Source organism: Cynara cardunculus (assembly GCF_001531365.2).
Source record: "Cynara cardunculus var. scolymus isolate 2C chromosome LG 6, CcrdV1, whole genome shotgun sequence".
NCBI classification, from domain to species: domain Eukaryota; kingdom Viridiplantae; phylum Streptophyta; class Magnoliopsida; order Asterales; family Asteraceae; genus Cynara; species Cynara cardunculus.
This window is the reverse complement of record NC_037533.1, coordinates 3758193-3781209: the sequence shown is the minus strand read 5'-3', so window position 1 is coordinate 3781209 and position 23017 is coordinate 3758193. Positions and strand designations below refer to the sequence as shown.

The 23017-nt window shown below is 33.8% G+C and overlaps 3 protein-coding genes across 13 annotated transcripts; 2 read left to right on the top strand and 1 right to left on the bottom strand.

Annotated features, from left to right (window-relative positions):
- Positions 1-38: 38 nt before the first annotated feature.
- LOC112514658 (DEAD-box ATP-dependent RNA helicase 36) lies at positions 39-5702 on the bottom strand. Of its 2 annotated transcripts, none has more exons than XM_025121244.1 (7): positions 5510-5702; positions 3510-4182; positions 3086-3408; positions 2787-2990; positions 2618-2699; positions 470-568; positions 39-382 (listed from the first exon to the last, which is right to left on the bottom strand). In XM_025121244.1, the coding sequence occupies exons 2-7, from the start codon at positions 4113-4115 to the stop codon at positions 212-214; spliced, it is 1485 nt and encodes a 494-aa protein (XP_024977012.1). In that variant the 5' UTR covers positions 4116-4182; positions 5510-5702; the 3' UTR covers positions 39-211. The 2 variants fall into 2 exon arrangements, with proteins under 2 accessions (XP_024977012.1, XP_024977013.1); XM_025121245.1 differs by having other exon boundaries at positions 3510-4160; positions 5510-5591.
- Positions 5703-6640: 938 nt separating this feature from the next.
- Positions 6641-16691, top strand: LOC112514282. 8 transcript variants are annotated; one of them, XM_025120639.1, is made up of 14 exons: positions 6641-6757; positions 9041-9096; positions 9218-9317; positions 9551-9638; positions 10465-10564; positions 10660-10733; positions 10820-10891; positions 11351-11428; positions 12020-12144; positions 14890-14962; positions 15570-15631; positions 15702-16082; positions 16165-16267; positions 16369-16691. In XM_025120639.1, exons 2-14 carry the CDS (start codon positions 9066-9068, stop codon positions 16567-16569), a joined length of 1488 nt encoding a protein of 495 aa, XP_024976407.1. In that variant the 5' UTR covers positions 6641-6757; positions 9041-9065; the 3' UTR covers positions 16570-16691. The 8 variants fall into 8 exon arrangements, with proteins under 8 accessions (XP_024976407.1, XP_024976406.1, XP_024976411.1 ...); XM_025120638.1 differs by having other exon boundaries at positions 9005-9096; XM_025120643.1 differs by lacking the exon at positions 9041-9096 and adding an exon at positions 7020-7098.
- A 3746-nt stretch (positions 16692-20437) lies between these two features.
- Positions 20438-22990, top strand: LOC112514607 (transcription factor TGA3). Of its 3 annotated transcripts, XM_025121174.1 has the most exons (10): positions 20448-20480; positions 20875-20934; positions 21072-21247; positions 21323-21370; positions 21451-21510; positions 21579-21656; positions 21751-21811; positions 21901-22172; positions 22456-22683; positions 22762-22990. In XM_025121174.1, the coding sequence occupies exons 3-10, from the start codon at positions 21089-21091 to the stop codon at positions 22915-22917; spliced, it is 1062 nt and encodes a 353-aa protein (XP_024976942.1). In that variant the 5' UTR covers positions 20448-20480; positions 20875-20934; positions 21072-21088; the 3' UTR covers positions 22918-22990. The 3 variants fall into 3 exon arrangements, with proteins under 3 accessions (XP_024976943.1, XP_024976942.1, XP_024976941.1); XM_025121175.1 differs by lacking the exon at positions 20875-20934 and having other exon boundaries at positions 20438-20480; XM_025121173.1 differs by lacking the exon at positions 20448-20480 and having other exon boundaries at positions 20876-20908.
- The last annotated feature ends 27 nt before the right edge of the window (positions 22991-23017 follow it).

Sequence of the window (23017 nt, the reverse complement as noted above, 5' to 3'; positions counted from 1 at the left end):
CAACAAATGAAGGTGACTATCAATGACATGACTTAAGTGATCCAATGTTCTTAATTAGTTTCTTGCTATTTCTACACTGTTCTTAATTGAATTACATCATATTCTTTAAATCACTGGGATCTACACAAGTGCCAGCCAACAAATGAAGGTGATTACAAGTTGGATTTATGAATCCCTCCCAGTGGTTTCTGAAAGAAACAGTTACATGAATTTATCTGTGCTGCTTGTGGTCTCTTTTTCTTTTTCTTCTCTTGTTATCATTCTTGTTCAGCAATCCTTTTTCTGCCAAACTCTTCATTTTCTGTGCTTTCCTTGCCTTGGCCTTTTCTTCAAAACCATCATCCATCATTTTCATCGTCGCCACACGCTTTGCCTTGTACACCTGCAACAACACACACACACACACATACTCACTTAACCGTAACTAACAGAATTAAAGCATGGGAGAAGAAGTTGGAAACTATCTTACCTTTGTAATATCTTCAAGCACCTCATTCTCTTTACATTCGAACTTCTCCATTTTCTTTCCAACATCAGCTTCTATCTCATGAATAAGATCTACATCGTTCTGCAAAATATTATTTAATTCACAACATCAGTAACCAATCATAACCCCCAATTTACTCTGACAAAAATCATCCAACTTCTTTCCAACCTCAGTTCATATATATCATCAACTGCCATACTAATAACTCGAAAGCTACATATATTCATAACACTTGATGCAAAACTTCATCTCCAAAAAGGTCAACCACATCCTTGTCAAAATGGAAAAGAAGAAAGAGGAAAACACATGTGAAATTGAAAACAAGACTCTACTCACCAGAAGCTTTAAAATAGAAAATAAAGTTGCAGAGAAGTGCAGATCAAACACAGATGTCCGTAGCTCCAAATTCCATAAGCTTTAGGATGGATGGAATATTTGTTTCAACTGGGCCGTATTTCAACTGGGCCGTCATCTTTAAATTTGAAAGTTGACCACTCAAAAAGCTTTAGGATGGATGGAATTATATTGCTCCTAGCAGGGCCGTTCCTGGGAGAGGGCGTACGCTGAAGGCCCAGTTGAAATACGGGCCTATATTTGTTTAGTATCTAATAGGACCCAATAAGAATTTCGTATTATATTAAGAGCCCAAACATGTATTATATAATTACATTGGAAAGAAAATATGTAAAAATTTTAATTGGTTGTTCATTGTGTTGTATAGCATTGCTTATTGTTTCTCTAATTTTTTTATCTAGCACCAAAGCCTGAAACTACTTGCCTAGAAAACCTTGATATATTCTCCATCATTCATCCCCAACCTACTCTTTATATTATTCCATGTGAATGCATTCTAATTTTGTATTAGAATACAGTAGATTTCTTGTTATTAACTGAGAAAACTTCTACCTTTTGAAAAAAATTACCAACCATATGAGACAGTCCAACGTATATCTATATTTAAGATTTCAAAACTACTCATGTTTTCATACATTTTAACTCCCCATTACCTAATATCTAGTGCATGAATCTTAAGAACTCTCCTATCTCTAAAACAAGAATAAGATCTCAAGTTATAACCAACATGGGCTTTGATTCTAAGATTGATGGTTCCGAAAAAGTGTGTTTAACCCTAAAGCTTAAAATAGTGATGAAAAACACTAACCTGAGGTGAGATGAAAACCTAACGGATTTATATTGATTTACATAGAGTGTTACTACAAATAGTTGACATTGTGACCCACATGATGTCTATATATCATAGAATGTTATTGACGATGGAACAGATTGACAAGGCTATGTAAAAAAAATATCATAGATAATATTAATACAAATATTTATTGATTGATTTTGCATTTAGAAATACCGAAAAAATGGTTTTATATAAATTATTAGTATTTCTTAAATCCAATGTTATTGCTTATATCTAAAACAATGTATTAAAGATTTTTTTGTATTTATTGAGGGTCCTTTTACATCTCTCCCGGGGCCTATAAAATGTCTATAGTTGTTAGAATGTAATATTTGGGTTGTAAAGCATGCTTTAAAAGTTATAATCTATGTTTGGAGTTTATTAGTAGCTCTGTAATGTTTGTGTCTTTGAATTAAGTCCCGTTAGTGACACCGCTAGTTCCGGACCACGTGGACGGGGGATGTTACGAATGTGGAACGTGCCTGGGTCCAAGCAAAAGAGAAGTAATAAAAGCTATATAGTGCATGGAGTTGAGATAAAACATCTAGGCTTGACTTCCAGTTTGTTTGTTCAAACAACACCCAAGATTTCTTAATAATCAAAGTTATAAACTGACCTGATGTAACTAAATCACCATTATTATTGACATTGTAGCCAAATTATGGCATCTCCATACAGTTCTCACATGCACAGTAGGAAGCAAAAAGTTGGCCATATGAATTTATGTTTGATGTAAAGAAAGTAATAATTTACCCATCAAAGTTCAAGTATAGAAAATTAATCTTTACAGTCATTTGCCAAGCAGAATAGTGGCATAAGTTTGCCAACTTTAGCAGTTAGATTATGAATTTGAATAATTACTTAGCAGACCAAATATAAATTACCAAAATTAAAGAGACTACGTAGCGAAGATACAGAGAATGCATTAAACAACTTCTCACCTGGGTGATGAAACTTATTGCAAGTCCTCCTCTGCCTGCTCTAGCTGTACGTCCAACACGATGAACATAGTCCCTTGGATATCTGACACACACTTGCTTTTTAAAATTTTCATATAAGGGGATATATAGAACTTATGAATCAATTAAAGATATGTTTGTAAATTTGCACCTTGGTATATCATAATTAATCACTAGATCAACTGTAGGAATATCCAAACCCCGACTGGCAACATCAGTTGCAAGCAACACAGGGACTTTCCCAGATTTGAATCTGTGAAGAGCTGATAGCCTTGAGGACTGTGATTTGAAAGAATGCAATGCTGCGACTTCCTGATCAAGCTCTTCCATCAATAAAGCCAAAAGATGACAACTCCTGGTCATTAACAACTTAATGTGGTAAACATATATGTCACTAAGTTGATTAAACATAAATAAAAGGGACAAAAGTTGTAGAGAAACGAAATGTACCTGCATGTGGAAACAAAAATTATGGCAGACCGAATCTCCATATCTTCCATTCGTGATAAAACATGAAGCAGATAAACATCCTTGACATTTTTGGGAATAAAAACATACTGCTGTTTGAGTGTATCAACCGTTTGAAAGCCTTCGTAAGCCTCATAAAAGTATGCCTTATTTGCAGAAACCTCAAGCAGCGATTGGAGGTTGCTTGTCATTGTTGCGGAAAATAACAAAGTCTGTCTGTTGTCTGGTAAGCACTTGAATACCACTCTTAACTCTTCCTCAAAACCAACATCAAGAACTCGATCTGCTTCGTCCAATACTAAGAACTGAAAAATAAGTTACAGTTCCATATCAAACTGTAATGTACAAATTCAATGAAAAGTCAACGTGGTACAAAAACTTATGAAAAAGAAAAGAAAATTGATACCTTGGTCTTAGAAAAGACAGCAGGAATATCAGGATTCTGGTCAATAAGGACTTTAATTCTTCCAGGAGTAGCAATAACAACATGAGGGCGTTGCATCAAGGCCTGCGTTTGGCTAATCATATCCATACCACCGACTACAACGGCACATCTCAAATTTAAGCATGATCCAAGTGCTCGAAACTGCTCCGCCAGCTGGTATGCCAGCTCACGGGTTGGAGTAACTACCAGGCAAAACACCCCAAAAGGATCTTCCGCAAGCCTGTGGAGAATAGGCAAGGCGAAGGCAGCTGTTTTACCGCTTCCGGTTTGGGCTAAGCCTAATACATCTTCGCCGGAAAGGATACGGGGGATGCAGTGTTGTTGAACAGGTGTAGGTTTTTTCATGCCCAGTTCTTTGCAGGTTTGGAGAGCCCAATCCGAAAGACCTAGGTCAGCAAAAGTGAGAAGAGTAGTGTTAGGACCCAATGATGTGTCTTTGACGAATTGGGGGTGGGCGGAAATAGGGTTATCAGCAAAGGTGGTGGCTGTGGGCTTGACGGATCCATGTATTGGTTTGTGAGAAAATAAGGGAAAGTTTTCATCGATCAGATCTTCATGTTCAGCCATGGTCGGTGGCAACAGTTGGAGTGCAGCCGTAAAGCAGGGCCGGTCCTGAGGATTTTGATGCTTAGAGCTGAAAACCAAAAAAATGCTCCCAATCTATATTAAAAAGGAAAAAAAACGAAAGATACTATGTTTTAAGGGGTTTGGAACCTTGTCAACCTAGGCGCTCATCCCCAAAAAAAGCATAAGACACACAAAAATATGAGTTTAGTCTGTATAACATTCTTGTATGGACACAGTATTTACCAAAAAAGGCCCTCAGAAATTTAAGAAGCAAATACCCAAAGAAAGAAAACCAAAAATGATTGTTGACTTTCACAAAATCCATAGTAATCATCAAAAAGATTACGGGAACAAAGAACGAAAATTAAGAAAAACATACACAAAGAAAGTTGGGTTTAATGTGTATGTCTGTACTATTCTTATTAGGATAAAGAACATATATGTTCGTTGATTTTCTCAAAATCCATAGCAATCACCAAAGAGTTATAGGATTCAAACCAGATGATGTATTTGAAACTATATCTCTCTCATGGTCTACGGCCTAAATTCCATAAAAATTCCATAACATGAAATCCACCCAATATCACAAAAGAACAGTAGCAGAAAGTAAAGTCCAATAGCTCCTTTCTACTTCTATTTCTACTCTATGGTGTAAGAATTTGGATTAATGAAATCATCCCCCCACTAAAAACAAATTATACTTATTCAAATATAAATCCAATTGTTCTTGAATTTCTTTAACTGCCATAGGAAGTTTGAGTGAATGAATTGAGCACACAGTGCCCACTTAAATATTGAGTTGGAAATCTTCTGTCATCCCTAAGTTTTGTTCTTAAAATAAATCATGATGTTAGTACCTAGTTTCTTAGTCCTAAAATGGTGAAATTAATTATCCTCTGGTGGATGCTACAAAAAAACAGTCCTCAACAAAACATCAAGATTAGCCATTCAAGCTAAACACCTGTTAAAGCTTCAGATTAAATATTCTCATGGTTCCACATAAGTTTTCTCAACTAAAACCCAATAACAAGTGATGTCAGTGCACTTTATGAATGCTACTATGTTATGCCTAAACATTGAGATTGCAATACAACTCCTCAAAAATGATACCTTCCCCCTGGTCTATGGTGACTTTCCAGCCACCAACAACAAAAATCAGATGAGAAGAATTTAACTTCCCACCAACAAGTTTTTATTTTTCAACCAAAAATCCCAAAGACACAAAGTTTCCTTCACTGCTAGGTTAAAGCAAAAGCACAGATATTAGACATTCGGGTATTTAATCAAACACTTGGTGCTCATAGAAACCCAAAGGGTCACAAAAACCATCAAAGAAATCGACATCTTTGGTGTTCCATAGAAAAAGCAAACAAGAAACAGAAGATGGAACATACCAGAAGAGACTTGGAGAAATCTAAGCGACAAAATGGTTGCTTGAAGAGTTGAAGTCACAGAAATAGCCTCTTCGAAACAGAATATGCACGAGAAGGGGGAAATATTGGAAAGATGAGACCGAATGATGATTAATCGCTCCCCACCGGGCCTGCCGTAAAGCAGAAACCTAATTACAAGGGTGTAGTGGGCTTTCTCGTTTGGGTTGCAGGAGCTTTAGCCGGTTTGGATAAACAATTTATATTCACGCTAAATCATAATAAGAAGTTTTAAAAAAAATTAAATTCTTCTGATTTATAATAAATTAGCAAAGACCTTTATAAAAAAAATATTTTGTTTAAAATAAGCATTCCCAAAAACCTCCTGGCTTCGACTTTTTGAACCCCAAATGATAGGAATATATCTATACTATATTATAAAGTATTTGACAAAATTTTTTAAAAACCATTCTTTATGCATGAAGTACTGTGTATTAATGCATATTATTTAAATTTTAAGCTTATAAGTAAATTATACGCAAGGACAACTTATTAAAGCTCTATTTTTGAATTTCTATAACTAACTACAGATAAACATAATCAAATACAGGATAAACATCTCATTTTAAATATAAAAAATCTAAAATATAATTAAGATAATAATTTAGTTCTAACAAAATTATTATCTTTATAAAATTTTATTATTAAGCCAAAATATTTTTTTTATTAACCTGGATATCCAATCCGCTATGCGAGCCGGCTAATCCTAAAGCAACCACCTGCTTTGCAGATAGCTCGAAATCACCGCATTTGAACCTCTGTGACCACAAGAGAATTTTTATTTCTTATTGGATTTGAAACTGAAACCTTCTGATATTTTTGACCTTTGGAACCAAACTCCCAAAAATAAATTACTTCACTAAATCATAAAAACATTATTTTTCTCAAAACCATATAAATCGTATTATATCAACAAAGACAAAAAACAAAATAAAACATTAAAATAAAAATATATTTTGCTGCATTATACGAGTACCCTTTTGGTATTTATTAATTTATTTTTAATAGAAAATTTAAAAAACTAAAAAAACCCCAAACCATCGCTGTTAATACTCATTCCCATTGAGATCGCGATAAATCGTTTTACAAGAAAGAAAGGCCTGCGCAAACCCAAATTATTAAAGAAAAGCCTCTACGAATCCCCAGTCGCCTGCACCTGCTCCGGTCCGGCCACGGTGCTCCGACGATCCCCACTCCTCAGTACCCCAGCAGGTAACTCGTTGTTTTTTATTTATTTATCCATTTAAATTCTACGTAAATTCTAAACCCTAGTTAAATAGTTTAGTTGAGTCATTCATATTGGCAGATATCTCCTTCATAATCCTCCTCTTTAGTTTCTTTGATCATCTTCGAACGAGCTTATAGATGGACCCACCATATGATCGTTTTCGTTTTTGTTTCTTGATTCATTATATATCAAGGTACTGAATTTCTGTTGTTTTTGTTCTTATTATGTGTTTCTTGATGCGGTTAGTTGATTGGAATTGGCAGTCATGGTTTTCAGTTTTCTCTTTCTTCCTCTTGATTTTTGATTTGGAAATCATATGATAATGGTGAGATGACAAACTATTGTTTTCTCATAACTTGATTCGTAATAGCTACCTCAGAAACCCAAACCCTAGTTGATCTCTATTTTCTATTTCTGCAGAGCTCGAACCTCAAGGAAATCCCAATTAGGCTCAAGTAGACATTTACAATATATTTACATCACACATTATGCTTTCCTAATCTGTTTGTGTCTAGTTAGATATGTCTACTATCTGATACATATATACTTTGTGTTCTCACTGGAAACTGGAAATGGGAGCAAGATTTGGAGATGTAGGCTATACTACATAGTAACAGTAATGTTGACTATCGGTAAATAAACTCTAAGCTGCCACTAATAGAAAAGTTAAGAAATGCCACATATAAAAAGTCTGCTACATTACCTTAAATCTCTATGTTCGAAGAGAAAGTGACGTTCTTTGAAGTTGACATAATGTATAACCCCTGATACTACTACAATAATGCACCCATACACTCTGTATGAAAATGAATTAACAAGAATTTTTTTGACTAAATGCCAACAAAAACAAATTAAGGTGAACATATCTGGTGAACCAATACAAGTGTGTGCCGTGACTATGCTAGACCAAAAGCACAAGATTCAGAAAAAAATGGAACAATGATATTGTTCCCCTTAGAAAATTGCAAGAATGGTAAATTCAAACAAAAAATGTTGCAAGAATGCTAAATTCAAACAAATAATAAGTTCCATGTAGCATCCAACAACTTGAACACTTAGTAAAATGTAAATTTTTACATGTTCCCCAAATACAAATTATATCACTAACAATTTTCACAGAAGCTTTTGCAGACAACTCCAAAAGGTTAAATGGAGCTAGTATTTTGACGTACCTTTTAGCACCCTGGATGGTCATATCACCTAGCTCTGCCAACTTAACTTTTAAATTTTAAGAACATGTGGTAAATACTTTATAATATAGTATATATATATAATATTTGGATTTATAAGATACATTTTTCATGTAAAATAACCACCCAATAACCAATAGCTACTCAGATAATATTGATCACTATAAAACTTGAAAGCATTCGAAATTCAGAAGACATCTCAAAATCAAAGCAAAACCAATATATGAGTCACGGCCAAGGTTTTAAAAAGCGGAATTGGGCCTTGAGGCGTTTTCTCTCAACGAGGGGAGGCGTTCCAAGGCATAAGCTCCGAGGCAGAAATATATATATCAATCTGCGTTGCACTGCTTATACACAGAAATATATGCAATATATACACACACACACACACACTTGAGTACTACCTAGACACAAAACATAAATAACATACTGGAGTACTAAGAGGATATACAACACTTTTTTTTGTCATGAAATATAGATATAGTAACAAAGAAAAAAAATATTGATCTATTAATAATATATATGCACATACATACATATTACTATTGTTAAGCTCATAATGGAAAAAATATTAAAATATCAACGAAGTGGGAGTAGAAGTGACTATGACTCTGAGACATGGTAGAGACTAAATATAAAAGAAGTGTATCCGGTATATACATATACATAATACTGTGGTGAAGTAGAGAAGAATCAAAGAAGAAAACGCAAATAAATCGGGAGAAAACTGGAACTCACGAAGGACAACAGATGTAGCAGATACGGCTTAGGAGAACCAGAAAAGAACAAGGTTTTCAAAACAGAAATCGAGAAGGTTACAGTCATTTTTTAATAATTTAGCCTCCCATTGTGGCGTATGCCTCTCCACCACCTCGCTCCTCACTGCCTTGGTCACTACCTCATTCAACCAAGGCGTACGTTCTGTCTGGGGACTGAGGGGAGACGCCTCAGGTGCGATTTTGGACCGCCTCACCTTGAGGCACGTGTTTAAAACCATGGTCACGACTAGTTTTACTGAGCATATAAATCACATGTCTGCAGCAATTCATCTTCATTATCGAAATGCTACATGTTCAGTTCTGTAGAAAGTTAAAAGGAGGTGATGATCTTGTTTCATAATCTTAATGTATCGGGTAACTGTCATCAGTGATTTCTATTTGAAGTTTCAATCTTTGCTTGTCTTATTCAAATAAAATCTTATCTGAGTTGAAGTAATGCCTTAGCTTGATATTGAGTATGGTGTTAATTTTCTAGGGTTTTGGAATTTGGGGACGATGACTAGGAAGACCTCTATTTGTGGTATTTGCGAGAATTCAAATCTTGCTTCTATTTGTACAGTTTGTGTCAATTACAGGTAAATTTTACGATTTCTTTATATCTTTGTTGTGTTTAATTCGTTCAATTCAGCTCAAACAGGCTGCAAATTGTACCCCTTCTGTTCCTAAAAAACAGACGCATTTGACTTTCAAATTTTGACGAGGAAGGGATTAACTTTCCAACTTGAGTTGATGTGTTCTAAGATAATATATACTTACACATGTGTGTATGAGTAATTGGTTCTTGTGGGCTAAAAGTTCCTTGATGCAGGTTAAACTCATATGGCACTAATTTGACATCATTAAAGAGTCGCCGAGATTCTCTATACTCAAAATTGAGTGAAGTGCTTGTTGCTAAGGTTTGTTTGATCCCATAACTTGTCTTCTTTCTGATTCTTTTGATTGGACAGATTAATTTGCTTCTTATTGCATTCTTCACGTATTTGCTAGCAAGTCGAATTTTGGAATAGAGAACTTTAGATGAAGGGTTAGCATGTGCCATAAAATCCTATCAATATATTAGAGGTAACAATGGTTGTTAAGAAAATTGTTTGGTCTGCTACAAACTCTTTCGGAATAATAACAGCCTAAACAAATGTACACCAGAAAACAAAGAGGTCCACTAGATATGCATGGCTTAGCTTATCACTGTAGCAAGGACTTCCTAAATTTGGGTTTTCTTAGTTTAAACTATTTAAAATTTTGTACAATGAGGTTTCTATCTTAGTAAGTGTTTGCCAAATCCATTTCTCTTTCCACTGAATTGTGACATTTTTTCCGTTTATCGTGTCATCTATATTTTATGTTGTTCTTTCTTCTGCTGCTCTCTCTTCTGAACCAGTCTCTGGTTTCCTTCCTTTTTTTCATTTAACTATTGAACTAGATCTAATATAGTGGTAACTTGGCTTCCATTCTTAGTTGTACATGTCATCTCTTAATGTTTGCTTTTTCATTATGTTTTTGACTTTGTGTATCATAGGAACTGAATTATCTATTTTTGTTAACATTGACTTGAGGTGAATGGTCTAGCTCTTCTTGAGCTTGGCTCTAAAAAAGCATACCTTAAGGCCATTTCTTGCTATTTTTCTGTTTATTACCGTTTTTTAGTTTACAAATCATCATTCTTTTAGATACTGGTTTTTTTGTTGCTAAAAACCTGTTTATTTTCCAACGCTGTTTTGTCAGGGCAAGGCAGATGATCAACTCAGTTGGAAAGTCCTTCAACATGAGAAACTTGCCACATTGAGAGAGAAGCTTCACTTTCGTAAAGAACAACTTATAAAAGGTTAGTTGTCCTATGCTACGGTAACATTGGCAACAATGGCAAGTGATATCAGTAGATCATTGTTGACCATTTTACACTAAATTCATGCTTTATAGATAAAGCCAAGGTTGAAAAGATGGCTTCTGACTTAAAAGTCAGATATGAAATGCTCGAATCAGCCATGAATGTGGTATGCAAATGCCTTTGCGTTCTCTTTTATTTTTTTAATCATGCTAGATATTGGATTAATATGTTGTTGCCTCTTTCCATTTACAGTTGGAAAGAAACCGCAAAGAGCAACTGGAGAAGTATTATCCTAATCTTATATGCACTCAGAGCCTTGGGCATGTAAGGGTTGTCCTTAATGAACGGTTTTAATTTTCTTTTGTTTTCACTATGTTTGAATCTTCTATTTGGGAAATTGTCTTATTGTATTCCCTCAGTTTCAGAAAAAATTCAAAGTGTTCATTTTGATTCCAAGCCTTGTGCTTTCCAAATACTTGTTGCAAACCTGACACCAACATTATTTTACTCGTAGTGCTTAGTAGAAATTCATTCTTGCAAACATTTTTTTTTCCTCAAAAAAATTAATTTTTATAATAGTAATCAAATTTGAAGCTGGAAGTAGTAGCCTATTGATGTCCTAAGCTAAAGTGTCGATATATATGAAACAAAGGGAGTATTTCCTAAAATGCTCATATGATCTCTTTTGACATCATATCATAAAGGACTTCCCTTAAAAAGAAATAAAAAAGAAGTTTTATATCTCTATATATCCGTGTTTAACATGGGTTTTATGACATGCAGATGGCAATTACATCAGAACGTCTTCATAAACAATCTGTTGTTATCAAACAGATATGCAAATTGTTTCCACAGCGCAAGGTGATCAATTTTTATTTGTTTATTACTGTAACTAATACCAAGTATTAGGGTCTTAATCTCATTGCATACTTTGGTTGTTCTTATGGTCAACTTGACGTTTTTTTTCTTAAGTATGGTGTTTAAAAGCTTGGGATTGCCCCCAATGGCTTCCAATTGAAAGTTTTGTATCTATTCATGGATAGCTATTCATCTTCTCTTGATCTTATTCTGTCCTTTTGGAAAACCTTTGACAGAAAATGGCAACTAATCAAACCATTAAAATATCTTCTATATTGTTGCTGTTTCAGTCCAAGGGAGATCCTTTGATTGTTGCTTGAAAGCTTTACATTCTGTAGAGTAGACCAATATCAGCGCAAAATGTGTTAGTAGCATGTGAATAGCGTAATGCATAAGTTTTTGAGCTTATGTTGTTCTTGCACTTCCTTACTAGTGGCAAGGGGAGGCAAATACAGTTTAAGAAGGATGGTAACCTTCCAATTATATTTCTGATTGTTTAGGTTGGATGTATACTATAGTTGTTACTTCAGATTAGTTAATAATTAGGCAGGACTCTTGGCAGTTTCACGTAATGTTTACAAATTCTGGTTGCAGGTGAACATAGATGGAGAGAGGAAAGACGCATCAAGTGGACAATATGATCAAATTTGCAATGCACGATTACCAAGGGGACTTGATCCCCACTCAGTTCCCTCTGATGAGCTTGCTGCTTCTTTGGGGTAGACATCTTTTCTATTCTGATCTACTTATGTATACATACGCATATTATTTCTATGTATTTCTCAAGTTGGTTGGTAATCTATCTCTGCCATGTTTAACCTCTAATGATGAAGTATATTAGTCATCCTTTTACATTCCGTCTATTACTTCTTGAAATTCTTCCATATCGCCAGTTTCTTTGCTTGTTAATTGTTGTTATTATAGTTTTCTAATACACACGGTGCATGAGATACACTGAATGGCTCCCTGTTGCATTAATACCCTTCCCATTGGAATTAGGCTAAGATCTATCGCCTTTTTATGCTGTAATTGATTATTTTTACCCTAGTGTCAAATTTTGTCTACATTTGGTGCTGCAATTATCGAAAGATACAATATAAAAGATTTAATTCAATTATCTATGGGGTTTATTTTAGTAAAATAAAATCTTTCTTTTCGGGTGCATAAATGTAGTTGACGGTTTCAAATTGCCTGGTGCATATTTTGGCTTCTGTAGCAGGCCTAAATGTGAAACTAATGAAAAAGGTGAAATTTTAAACAACTTATCTCTTTTATATAGGCTAGGCTTTACGGTTAGTTTTTTTTCCTTCTAAATCTAGGTTAATTTTGTCAAATCTTCTTGCTTAGTTTGTTGATGAATTGAACTTGCTAGAACTTCACTTGCTACATCCCACATGCTTCCTTAGTCATTCTATTTCTTGCTAGTCCTAGATGGCCTTCATAAAGGAAATATGGTTCCTCATAATATATAATATATGGGTCGGAATTGCTATGCTTAGAAAACTTGTGCAATTCGTACTAATCTTAATCCTCATTCCAAATGTCACTTATCTTTTGTACTCCTAGAACACACATTATTGCAAGGAGTAAGTCTATTCTTATTGCAATGATTTTTGATTAATTAGAAACAACCCAGTTTATTGCTCATGAATTTGGAAAAAGCTTTTATCATTGGATGTTGCTGCGGGTTTGCAGTTATGCCATCTTATCTATAGTTTATTGTACTATCGTGAAAGATCGATTGTCAAGATTTTATTGTGATTAAACTAGCTATTTCTTGATTTGTAGCGCAATTATTAGTGGGAAGTGCATGATTGTTACGAGAATTATATAAAATAAATCTCTCGGACTATTAATAAATGGAGATTAGTGCAAGTATACACTTATCAATCCACTATCGTCTTTTACAATTAATAAAGTGGTAAAAAAACTGAATATCGTCCGCACTTCCACAGGGAAAGGAATAAAAGTTCATTAAAAGTCTAAGTAAAGATATGATTTCAGATGGTGAGTTCGAAGAAATATTTGTGGTGAGTTGGTTTAACACTACTGTTGTGAACAAGTAATAAAAGAGAGCTTCAGGTGTGGGGATTTGTTAGGATATTCAACCGATTTTAAGTAGAAGACATGCTACAACATGGTTCTATAGCATGCTTTATAAATAACTTGTTCTTACAACCAATAGCTTCTTTTAGGTACTCTCTCGAGATGTAGAATGACGCACAGTCATAGATTAAGCCTTCATATCTCCAAGCAAGGCTGGAGTCTTGACATTGGCTCAAACTATTCCTTATATAAGCTAAATGGAGTGAAAACGAGTCTTTTCGATTATAAGTAGCTTTCTCGAGCCTACTTCCATCTCATTCAAGTTAACGTGTGTTGTTGGTTTATCTCTAAATCCAACGCACTTTAACATTTTTAAACAAGTGATCAACTTGTCCATGAATGATATTTTTGCAATATAAACTTGAATGACGTAGTCAGACTTATTATTTAATTTTCTACCAAAGGAATCGGTGTTTCTCTTAACATCACCCAACAACTAAGCTATATTTTTAGCCTACCATACTTGAAATAATAAAATTAATTGCATAAATAATAGAACATATTAATAGGAAGTAAAGTACAAGAAAAGAAAAGAAAGTAAAAGAAATAAATGCTAAAGAGAATTGTAAAGATTAAACAGGACTTCTCGAATTTAGAGAGAATATTAAAGATACTTCCATTCTTCAATTTCATAACCAAGTTAACTTCTAAATTGCTTACCTAAAATGCCAAGCATCCCATCCTTTATATAGTAGGAAAAGGGGACACAAGGACCAAAAGATAAAGCCAATATCCAACTTTTTACAATACCCAAAATATAAAGCCATATTACCCAAAAGATAGTACAAAGAGAATATTTTATCCTTGTACTATGAAATCTTTAAATCTGCAGGAGATGCTGCCAAAAAGGTGGATAAGATATCAAAAGATCCTCCGTACTATTATCCAAAATTCCCCTGGAATCATTCTGCAGCACATGTTGTAGCATACTTTTGCTAAATCACCTATTTACACAGCTTTTCCCCAAAAATTAACAATTACCCAAGAAGTAAACATGTTTATCACATCAATTCAGCTCTAATATAAAAAAGATGCAAAAATAAAATAAAAAGACTTAATTTGTGGAATTTTGTGAAACTAAAACGGATGAATAAAATAAGAAAATGTGTAAAATCATCAAATAGGTTGATGCTTATCAATGATCAATCTACTTGGTGAAACTAATGACTATATACTTATAACTCCATCTGTTGCATTTATCATGTCTTGTACTCCTATATGCAATATTAGATAAAATTGCATTAAAATTAGTAGTTAATACCTGTTATGGTTGCTAAACCCTTTACTTTGAGTCCATATTATATTGGATAACCCCGCTAATTGTTTTAAGCTTCATGATTTTTCAATGAATGCAACAGATATATGGTGCAGCTTCTTAATCTTATTGTTTACAATGTTGGTGCTCCTGCGCTTCATAACACGGGTTTTGCGGTAATTTCTGATCACCTTCGGTATTGTGTAAAGAATTCCGTGTGCATGCTATTACTAATCGCTTCTGCAGTTTTAGTAGTGTATTTTCTATATATACTGTTATAAGAGTTAAGTTATTATGCTTCTAGTTGTGAGTAAACAGCCATTTTGATCAACTTGTTTGTATTTGTGTCGTCTTCCTTTCTTTCTTCTTGGGAGTGCTGGAAAACACCACAAACAAAAACAAACAATGCAAAAATCTAATAAAAGATGACGAATACCAGGGATCAAGTATATTCACTTGAAAATAGACATTATAGGTGTTTTGAAATGGCATGTTTCAGAAGTTTTCATGCAAAGACTGAAAAGATAGTTATATAAAACCAACATAAGGTACTGAGGAGTGCATATATTTTGACTACTTGAACTTTTTGTCAATCCCATAAGCATTTTTATGAAAAAAAAAATTCTAAATAGAGGTTGTATATGGTCTTACACTCTTACCGTCTTATGATTCCAAGCAGACTAGAATTAAATCAATCGGACTTGATACCGATTTCATGTTTTTTTGCTTCAATTTCGATGATACTGCATCCATTATAGCACTTAAAATTTCTTTTCGAAGCAGGGTTCATGCTCCCGAATATGGCAACGTGATTCTTATTGGGATGCACGCCCATCCTCCAGAAGGTACCATAGATCTATCATATCTATCTTTTATTAAAAATTTGTCATATTGATTCAATTTTATGCAATGCAGCAACGAGTATCCACTTTTTATCCCACGCCAAAATTTTTGCACGACTGGAGTGGAAACTTCATGGTCAGATAGAAGTTCTAGTAATTTTGGTGTTGCTTCAATGGAATCTGAGAGGAAACATCGTTTAGATTCTTCGAGTAGCAGTAGCTTCAACTATACATTGGCTTCCCCTCACTCCGTTGAAACACACATGGATTTGCAGAAGGGAATTTCACTTTTAAAGAAAAGCGTCGCTTGTGTAACAGCGTATTGTTACAACTCGTTATGTCTAGAAGTTCCTGCTGAGGCATCTACTTTCGAAGCATTTGCGAAGTTGTTGGCCATGCTTTCTTCTTCCAAGGAAGTTAGAACTGCCGTTTCTTTGAAAATGGCTTGTTCAAGGTACCAATTTGGTTGTTCTATATTGAAATATTTGAGATTTTTAAGCAATTCCGTTGGTTTAACTCTGTTGTACATTTTGCAGATCGTCTAAGCAAGTCCAACAGTTGAACTATTCTGTATGGAACGTGAATTCAGCAATTTCATCGAGTACTTTACTCGAAAGTAGACATACTTCAGCTTCAATGGTACATGTGTAATCAAAATATGTGGAACAAAAATCTGGGAAATTACTTAACTACCCATGTCATGATTTGTATTAATGGTTGGTTGTTATTTGAATATGAAGCAGAGAAGCAGAGGCGAGAAAAGTCTTTCAAGCTCGGGTGCTAGTTATCTTTATGGTGCTACTGATAATGGGAAGAATGAAATGCTTACGGAAGGATGGGATCTTGTGGAACATCCTACTTTGCCGCCACCACCATCGCAGACTGAGGATGTAGAGCATTGGACACGAGCCATGTTTATTGATGCAACAACAAACAAGTAATCTGCACCCTCTTATAATATAACTCAGGTCAAATATAAAATACATGCATGTAAATAGAGAAACTTTGCAAGTTTGTATATATATATATGTGTGTGTGATTCTGTTTTCTTTCTGTTTCGCCTTTCTTTATTCCCGTTGCATACTGTCTTTACCTAACATCGTATAACAAAACAATCAAATTTCTGTAGAACTCACATACATACATACATACATACATACATACATACATACATACATACATACATACATACTAAAGTCGACGATCTTTTCCTGAAATCTGATTGATTTTTGTTGTATGTATATATCAAAGTATTTGTTTTATGATGTATGTATGTATGTATGTGGGACACGGAAGTAAGTAGCTTGTTTTGGCTTTATGCAACTTTGTATATATTTTCCTCGTCTATGTAGTCAAAGGGTATGTATTTGGGATTCCATCTTTAAAAACTATAGAGTAAACTACATATTTGGTCCCTATGATTTGTCAAAAATGCCACTTCTCGTTCATGTAGTTTCAAAATTACAAGATAGTCACGTGGTTTGCAAAGACATTTGGGTTTGGTCCCTTTCTTTGACGGCCGTTAGAGAATTCCGTTATATGAGAGTCATGTTATTGATTTGTTTTTGTCCTTTATTCAATAATAAACAGCAGGGACCAAAATCATAAAATCTATTTTGATCGGATAAAAGACCATTTTTGATCAAGTTCAATGGAATCTTTAAACGGCGGTTAGAGGGATGGATCAAATTCATCTTGTAATTTCCAAACTGTAAGGACGAAAAGTGTTATTTTCACAAGCATAGGGACCACATTTGTAGTTTACTATATGATGGAGGTTATGGTCATCATTGGAAGCAATGATGCTATGCTAGAGTTGTACCATACGCACCATTACTTGTACTCTTTTTAGTTATTTGTTTGGTAATGGTTGCAGGTGGCATTGATCTCCGTTTATAGATATTTGATTAGGATAAAAAGAGGGTTTAAAATATGAATGGTTAGTGTCCCATTGCTTTTTTTCCTAAATTAATGGTGTTGCTTTACAAAGGTTATGGGAAAGAGCAAGACTTCAAAAGCTACATCTTTTTTAAAGAAAAAGTCCTTAGGACAAACACAATTGCTCTGAATCTACTTTTTTAATTAAAATATGAAAAACCATATAACAAAGAAAGGAACGGAATTCATGTATCGATAAAGTTGTATGTGTAGATTAATTTGTCTGTAAGATTTTTATCTGAGGAGATCTTTTCCGTAGATGGAAGATGCCTTTTCTTTTTTAATTGTGAGAACTAGGTTTGAAGAAAAATTTGTTTTCCTACATAAAGCTAAATGGATAAGCTACTTTTTATATTATTAAGTTATCTGAATACTTAATCACTTTTAATCTCATATTTATTCATTAATTGTACTTTAGAATGAAATTGATCTGGTGCATCTTGATACACCTCATTAGTGTTGATATTAAAGTTAGTTTTTACGTAAACTTGAGATATGAAATCACGTTAATAATTGTTTTAATAGAAAAAGGTTCACTTTCCAACATCATGGTTTGATTGGACCAAATGTTATGTTTCGATTGGAGCAACGTTTTGATGCATAGTTTTGTTTAGACGTGTCTGAATCAACTAATATTAGGTTACCTTTTTGGCTATAAATAAAAAATAGATATATAAAATATTAAGAGAGGATCTCACTATTGGAAGTAATAGAGGATTATATGAGAATTTACGAGAAAGACCATTATTACAGTGAGAAGACTAAGAGGGGATCTCCACCATCGGATATACATTAGGATAAGATGTATCCGATCAATTTTCATATCAAGTGCGATTCATGAGTGAGTTTGAGATTAAAGGTGATTCAAGGGTTCAGATCTCTTTTTATGTTTCTTATGTTAACTCACATTCTTATACTATCATTCACATTCTCACATGATCTTAACTTATCTATATATTATATATAACACGGTAAATGAAACTTACACACACTCCTCATTCAATCATTTATGGTAATCTGGAGCTCCTGATGTGCAAAAAAAAAAAAATCATTTTTGAAATATGTTTGGAATCTTAAAGACCAAGCAAACAGAAAGCATAGATAAATTCAGTTAAACTTTTCAAAAAAGTTAGTGTTGTTATTTATTTGATTATTGCAAACTAACTTTATTCGATTTTTCGTGTTCAAGTTTTAAAACAGTACCGTTTTTCAATGTTTATCGTAACTTTATAGTGATAATCGGTCAATTGTATTTTTACACATTACATCTCTAATTTTATACTGTTCAGATTTTATAGTTTTCTCTAATTTTATGTCAAGTAAACGAGAATTATATCAAATGATCAGTATCAGTTTCTTCGGTTTTTATAGTTTATATTATTATAGAACTATTTCTTTTCCTTCAAAAAGTGTAGTATAAAAAGGAGAAAAATAATTTGTTAGTTTGTCCAAATTCGTATAAAAACTTACAACTGCTGGTACTATAAACTCACAAGTGATCGATCAGTTCCAAATATTGCAAAAACTTGATTCTCTTGCAAGTGTTATTTAGCCATTACACAAATCATTTTTATGATAATTTATCCAATATACAGATGCAAAACATCCCTCGTTTCGCTGTCTCTCCAGCAAAGATGGTCATGATAAAGCTGTTGAGGTTGCTCTAATACCTTATGCTTGAACGACGTTTGAATAAGAGGAGTTGAAGAATTGTGCTAGTGAAATGTCAAAATGGGCCTAAGGACTTGACCATTAGTGTTTAAGTTTGACAAGAATGGTACATGAAACACTTCGGGTGTGTTTAGTACACTGGACAGAGACATGATAGAACAGGACAAGGATCCCTGTCCCATGTTTGACATGAATTTTATGTGGAACAGAGTGAAACAAAGTGGAACAGGCTTGCTCCACCCCTACCCATGGAACAAAGTGAAACAGACTTATATTTTACCAATATAATCTCAAAATAAAACTTAATTCTCTTATAAAATATCAAATAGGTCTTTTTTTACATTTTATTCATTCTTTAAATTTTATTTATTGTATTTTATGTTTCTTAAATTTTCATTTTACTATCCTCAAAATATTATTTTTATATGATTTCTATATTTTTATTAATTTATGTAATTTATTATATATTAATAATAAAAAATAATGTAGAAAATAGATAAAAATAAAAATAGAAAACTACATAAACTTTTTATTTGGTGTCATTTTGATTGTTTTGATGAAAACTTCAAATGATATATTTTGTTATAAAAAATAGTTATTCTATTATAATTTAATAAATGACATAAATTAATTAATATAAACAACTCATCAAAGGTAAATTGGTCATTTTACTTGTTCTATTATGTCTAGTTCTATTTTACCAAACATTGAACAGTTGTTCTATCATGTCCTGTTCTGTCCAGTCTTAACACCAAAGACACCCTTCAAGTATGTGTTTTAGTAATAAAAAAAGTAAACATATTTTTGAAAAAAAATATCAAGATTAAGCATATTTTTGTTATATAAAATATTGAGCATAGAAACAAATCTCCCAAAAGTTAATCAATTGTTTTGCTTTTTAGGCCCTTCCAGAATATAACATTTTATTTTTATATAAAACTTAAAGATGATTTTTTAGTAAGAAATTAAAAGCTACAAAATGAAATCATTTTATATTAATAATTAAATTAAAAAAATATCTATTTTGAGGACAAAAATATTATTATTTTTTTAAAAACAATATAAAATAAAAAAGGAGTAGGTGTTATTTAATAAAAATAATAATTTAAGATGATTTGATGCCTTTTTCCTCAAACCCATTTACTTTTCATGCATAATTTCTTATTTATAAAAACCCCATTTAAATTTCATTTTTGTGTTCTTCAAGATTGTTCCCATTTCCTACTACTTCATGCATCCACAGGTCTCTCTCTCTCTCTCTCTCTCTCTCTCTCTCTCTCTCTCTATATATATATATATATGTATAATTAAATTATCAAAAATTTGTTAGTACCTATGAGTTAATTAATGATACAAGTTAGAGCCGTCCTTTAACATGTTAAATGTGATATTTTGAATTTTGGAGGCCCAAATTTACATGTATTTAGAGTATTTTTATCGACCTGTGTAAAACTATAGTAGAAATTATTTAGGTTCAAACCATTAATTATTTGGTTTTAGGGTCAAATCATTAATAGTTTAGGTTTATATTCAGATTGTTAATCGTTTAAGGTTTAAGTTTAGCCCGTTTTTATTCCTAGCATGTATTATCTGTCATCTCATTTATGCAATGTAATTAAAAGTTCTTGATGTAACAGGACCTCCAAAAAGATTGGAATGTCCCTCATACAAGTAATTGTCCTTAACCATCATTTCTGGTATCAAAATGTCCATTTATATCAATTACTGTGTATTTATGGAATTAATATGTTTTTTTTTATTAACCTGGATATCCAAATGCGAGCCGACTAATCCCAGGACGACCACCTATGATGACGTTTTTATCTGTGTTTAGGGTTTTAATATGTGAAAATGGTGTCAACATCGACCCAATTTTCGACATCGAGAACTATGGGAACCTACGATCCATTTCACTATGTTAGCATGCAGCAGGACACATTGGGAGGTCAAGTTAGCCAGAACACGAGCCATCTCCTGGCCTCTCAGCTCGAACCAAGGCTTACCAACAACGTAACAATGGTTTCTTATTTTTTATATACATTTTTCATGGTCTGGATCATGCAATCTGACCATCACAATTATCAGGAATCCTTAGAATCTTCACAAGACTTGAAAAACGACATTTCAGAAAAGGTTACTTATTTGATTTGATTATGTGTAATATAGACATATATGGGTATGAGTTGATCTTTTAAAACGTTAACGTATTGCAGTTGCAACGACGACTAGCGCAAAACCGTGAAGCTGCACGAAAAAGTCGTTTGAAGAAAAAGGTATGCAACGAGGACCGTACGTGTTCCTAGGGGTGTGTTTGGTCTTATTGTGTCGCTATACATTGTAGGCCTATGTTCAAGAATTGGAGTCGGGGCGTCTAAAATTGGCAAAATTGGAGCACGAAATCGAGAGGACCCGACAACAGGTTAAAGAATTTTTCCATAACGTCAAAAATCGTTGCTAAAACCCCTTTTTCCCGCAAATTCATATTTTTTGGTCCAATTGTCTCTCGATTACAGGGTGCGTACGTGGATCTATCGAATACGGTCCACGGTCTGTTATCTGGTAACTTCGACTCAGGTACATGGTTTTTTTTGACAAAGATTAGTATATGTCCGAAGAAATTATACCCAACAACTCGACATCGTCTTTCGTGACGACTCCTGTAGGGATTGCTATATTTGAGACGAAATATGATTTGTGGGTTGTTGAGCAACACAAGAAGGAATCTCAACTCATGGCCATCTTACAAACCGACGTGAACGATGTTGAGCTTCGCGTGGTCGTAGATGGTGTCGTAAACCACTACCATGATCTTTTCCAAATGAAAGCCGATGCTGCGAAATCCGATGCGTTTAATTTGTTGTATGGGACATGGAGATCCCCGGTCGAGAGATTGTTCCAATGGCTTGGCGGATTCCGGCCATCAGAGGTCCTATATGTAAGTCCTAACATCGTTACCAAAACCATCCAACAAAAACGAGTTCATTTACCAAATGGTCATTGCCCCCGTGGTAGGAGGTTAGATGCGTATTTCCCATAAATAAATATTATATACTTTAAAAAAGAATTGATACTAATTAAAAAAAGAAGAACTCATCTTAACCATCAATCTATTTTAATCCAACGGTTATGAATAGAAGAAGAGAATTGTGGTTTCTTTATATAAATGCAATATATATTGAATACTTGATGTTCCAATAATACCCTTTCGATTTTGGTAGACACTAATGCCATGGTTCGAGCCTTTAACGGATACACAAGTCGTAAATTTATCCAAGTTAAGACATACTTGTCGACAAGCTGAAGATGCGTTGACTCAAGGTATCGATAAACTTGAACAAACATTGGCTCAAGGCGTCGGTATCAACATGACGGAAGGTGGAAGTTACGGCATACAAATGAAATCGGCAATGGAAGGGCTTGAAGCACTCGAAAACTTCTTGAACCAAGTAAATATTGCTTGAAAACTAGTTACTGTCGACTTTCAAGATTCAAACTTTACCATTTTTTGAATTTGAAATTGACAGGCGGATCATCTGCGATATCGGACTCTACAACAAATGTCTCGGATATTGACGGTGCGTCAAGCAGCAAGAGGGTTGGTTGCATTGGGCGAGTACTTCCAACGTCTTCGTGTACTAAATTCACTTTGGTCGTCTCGTCCTCATGGCATTGGTAGCTAGTTCAAAGCAACCGTCGGGTTGTATTCTTGAAACGATAAATGTAAATACAGTTTATAACAATATATATGTATGTATGTATGTATGTTTATTATGTTTGCAG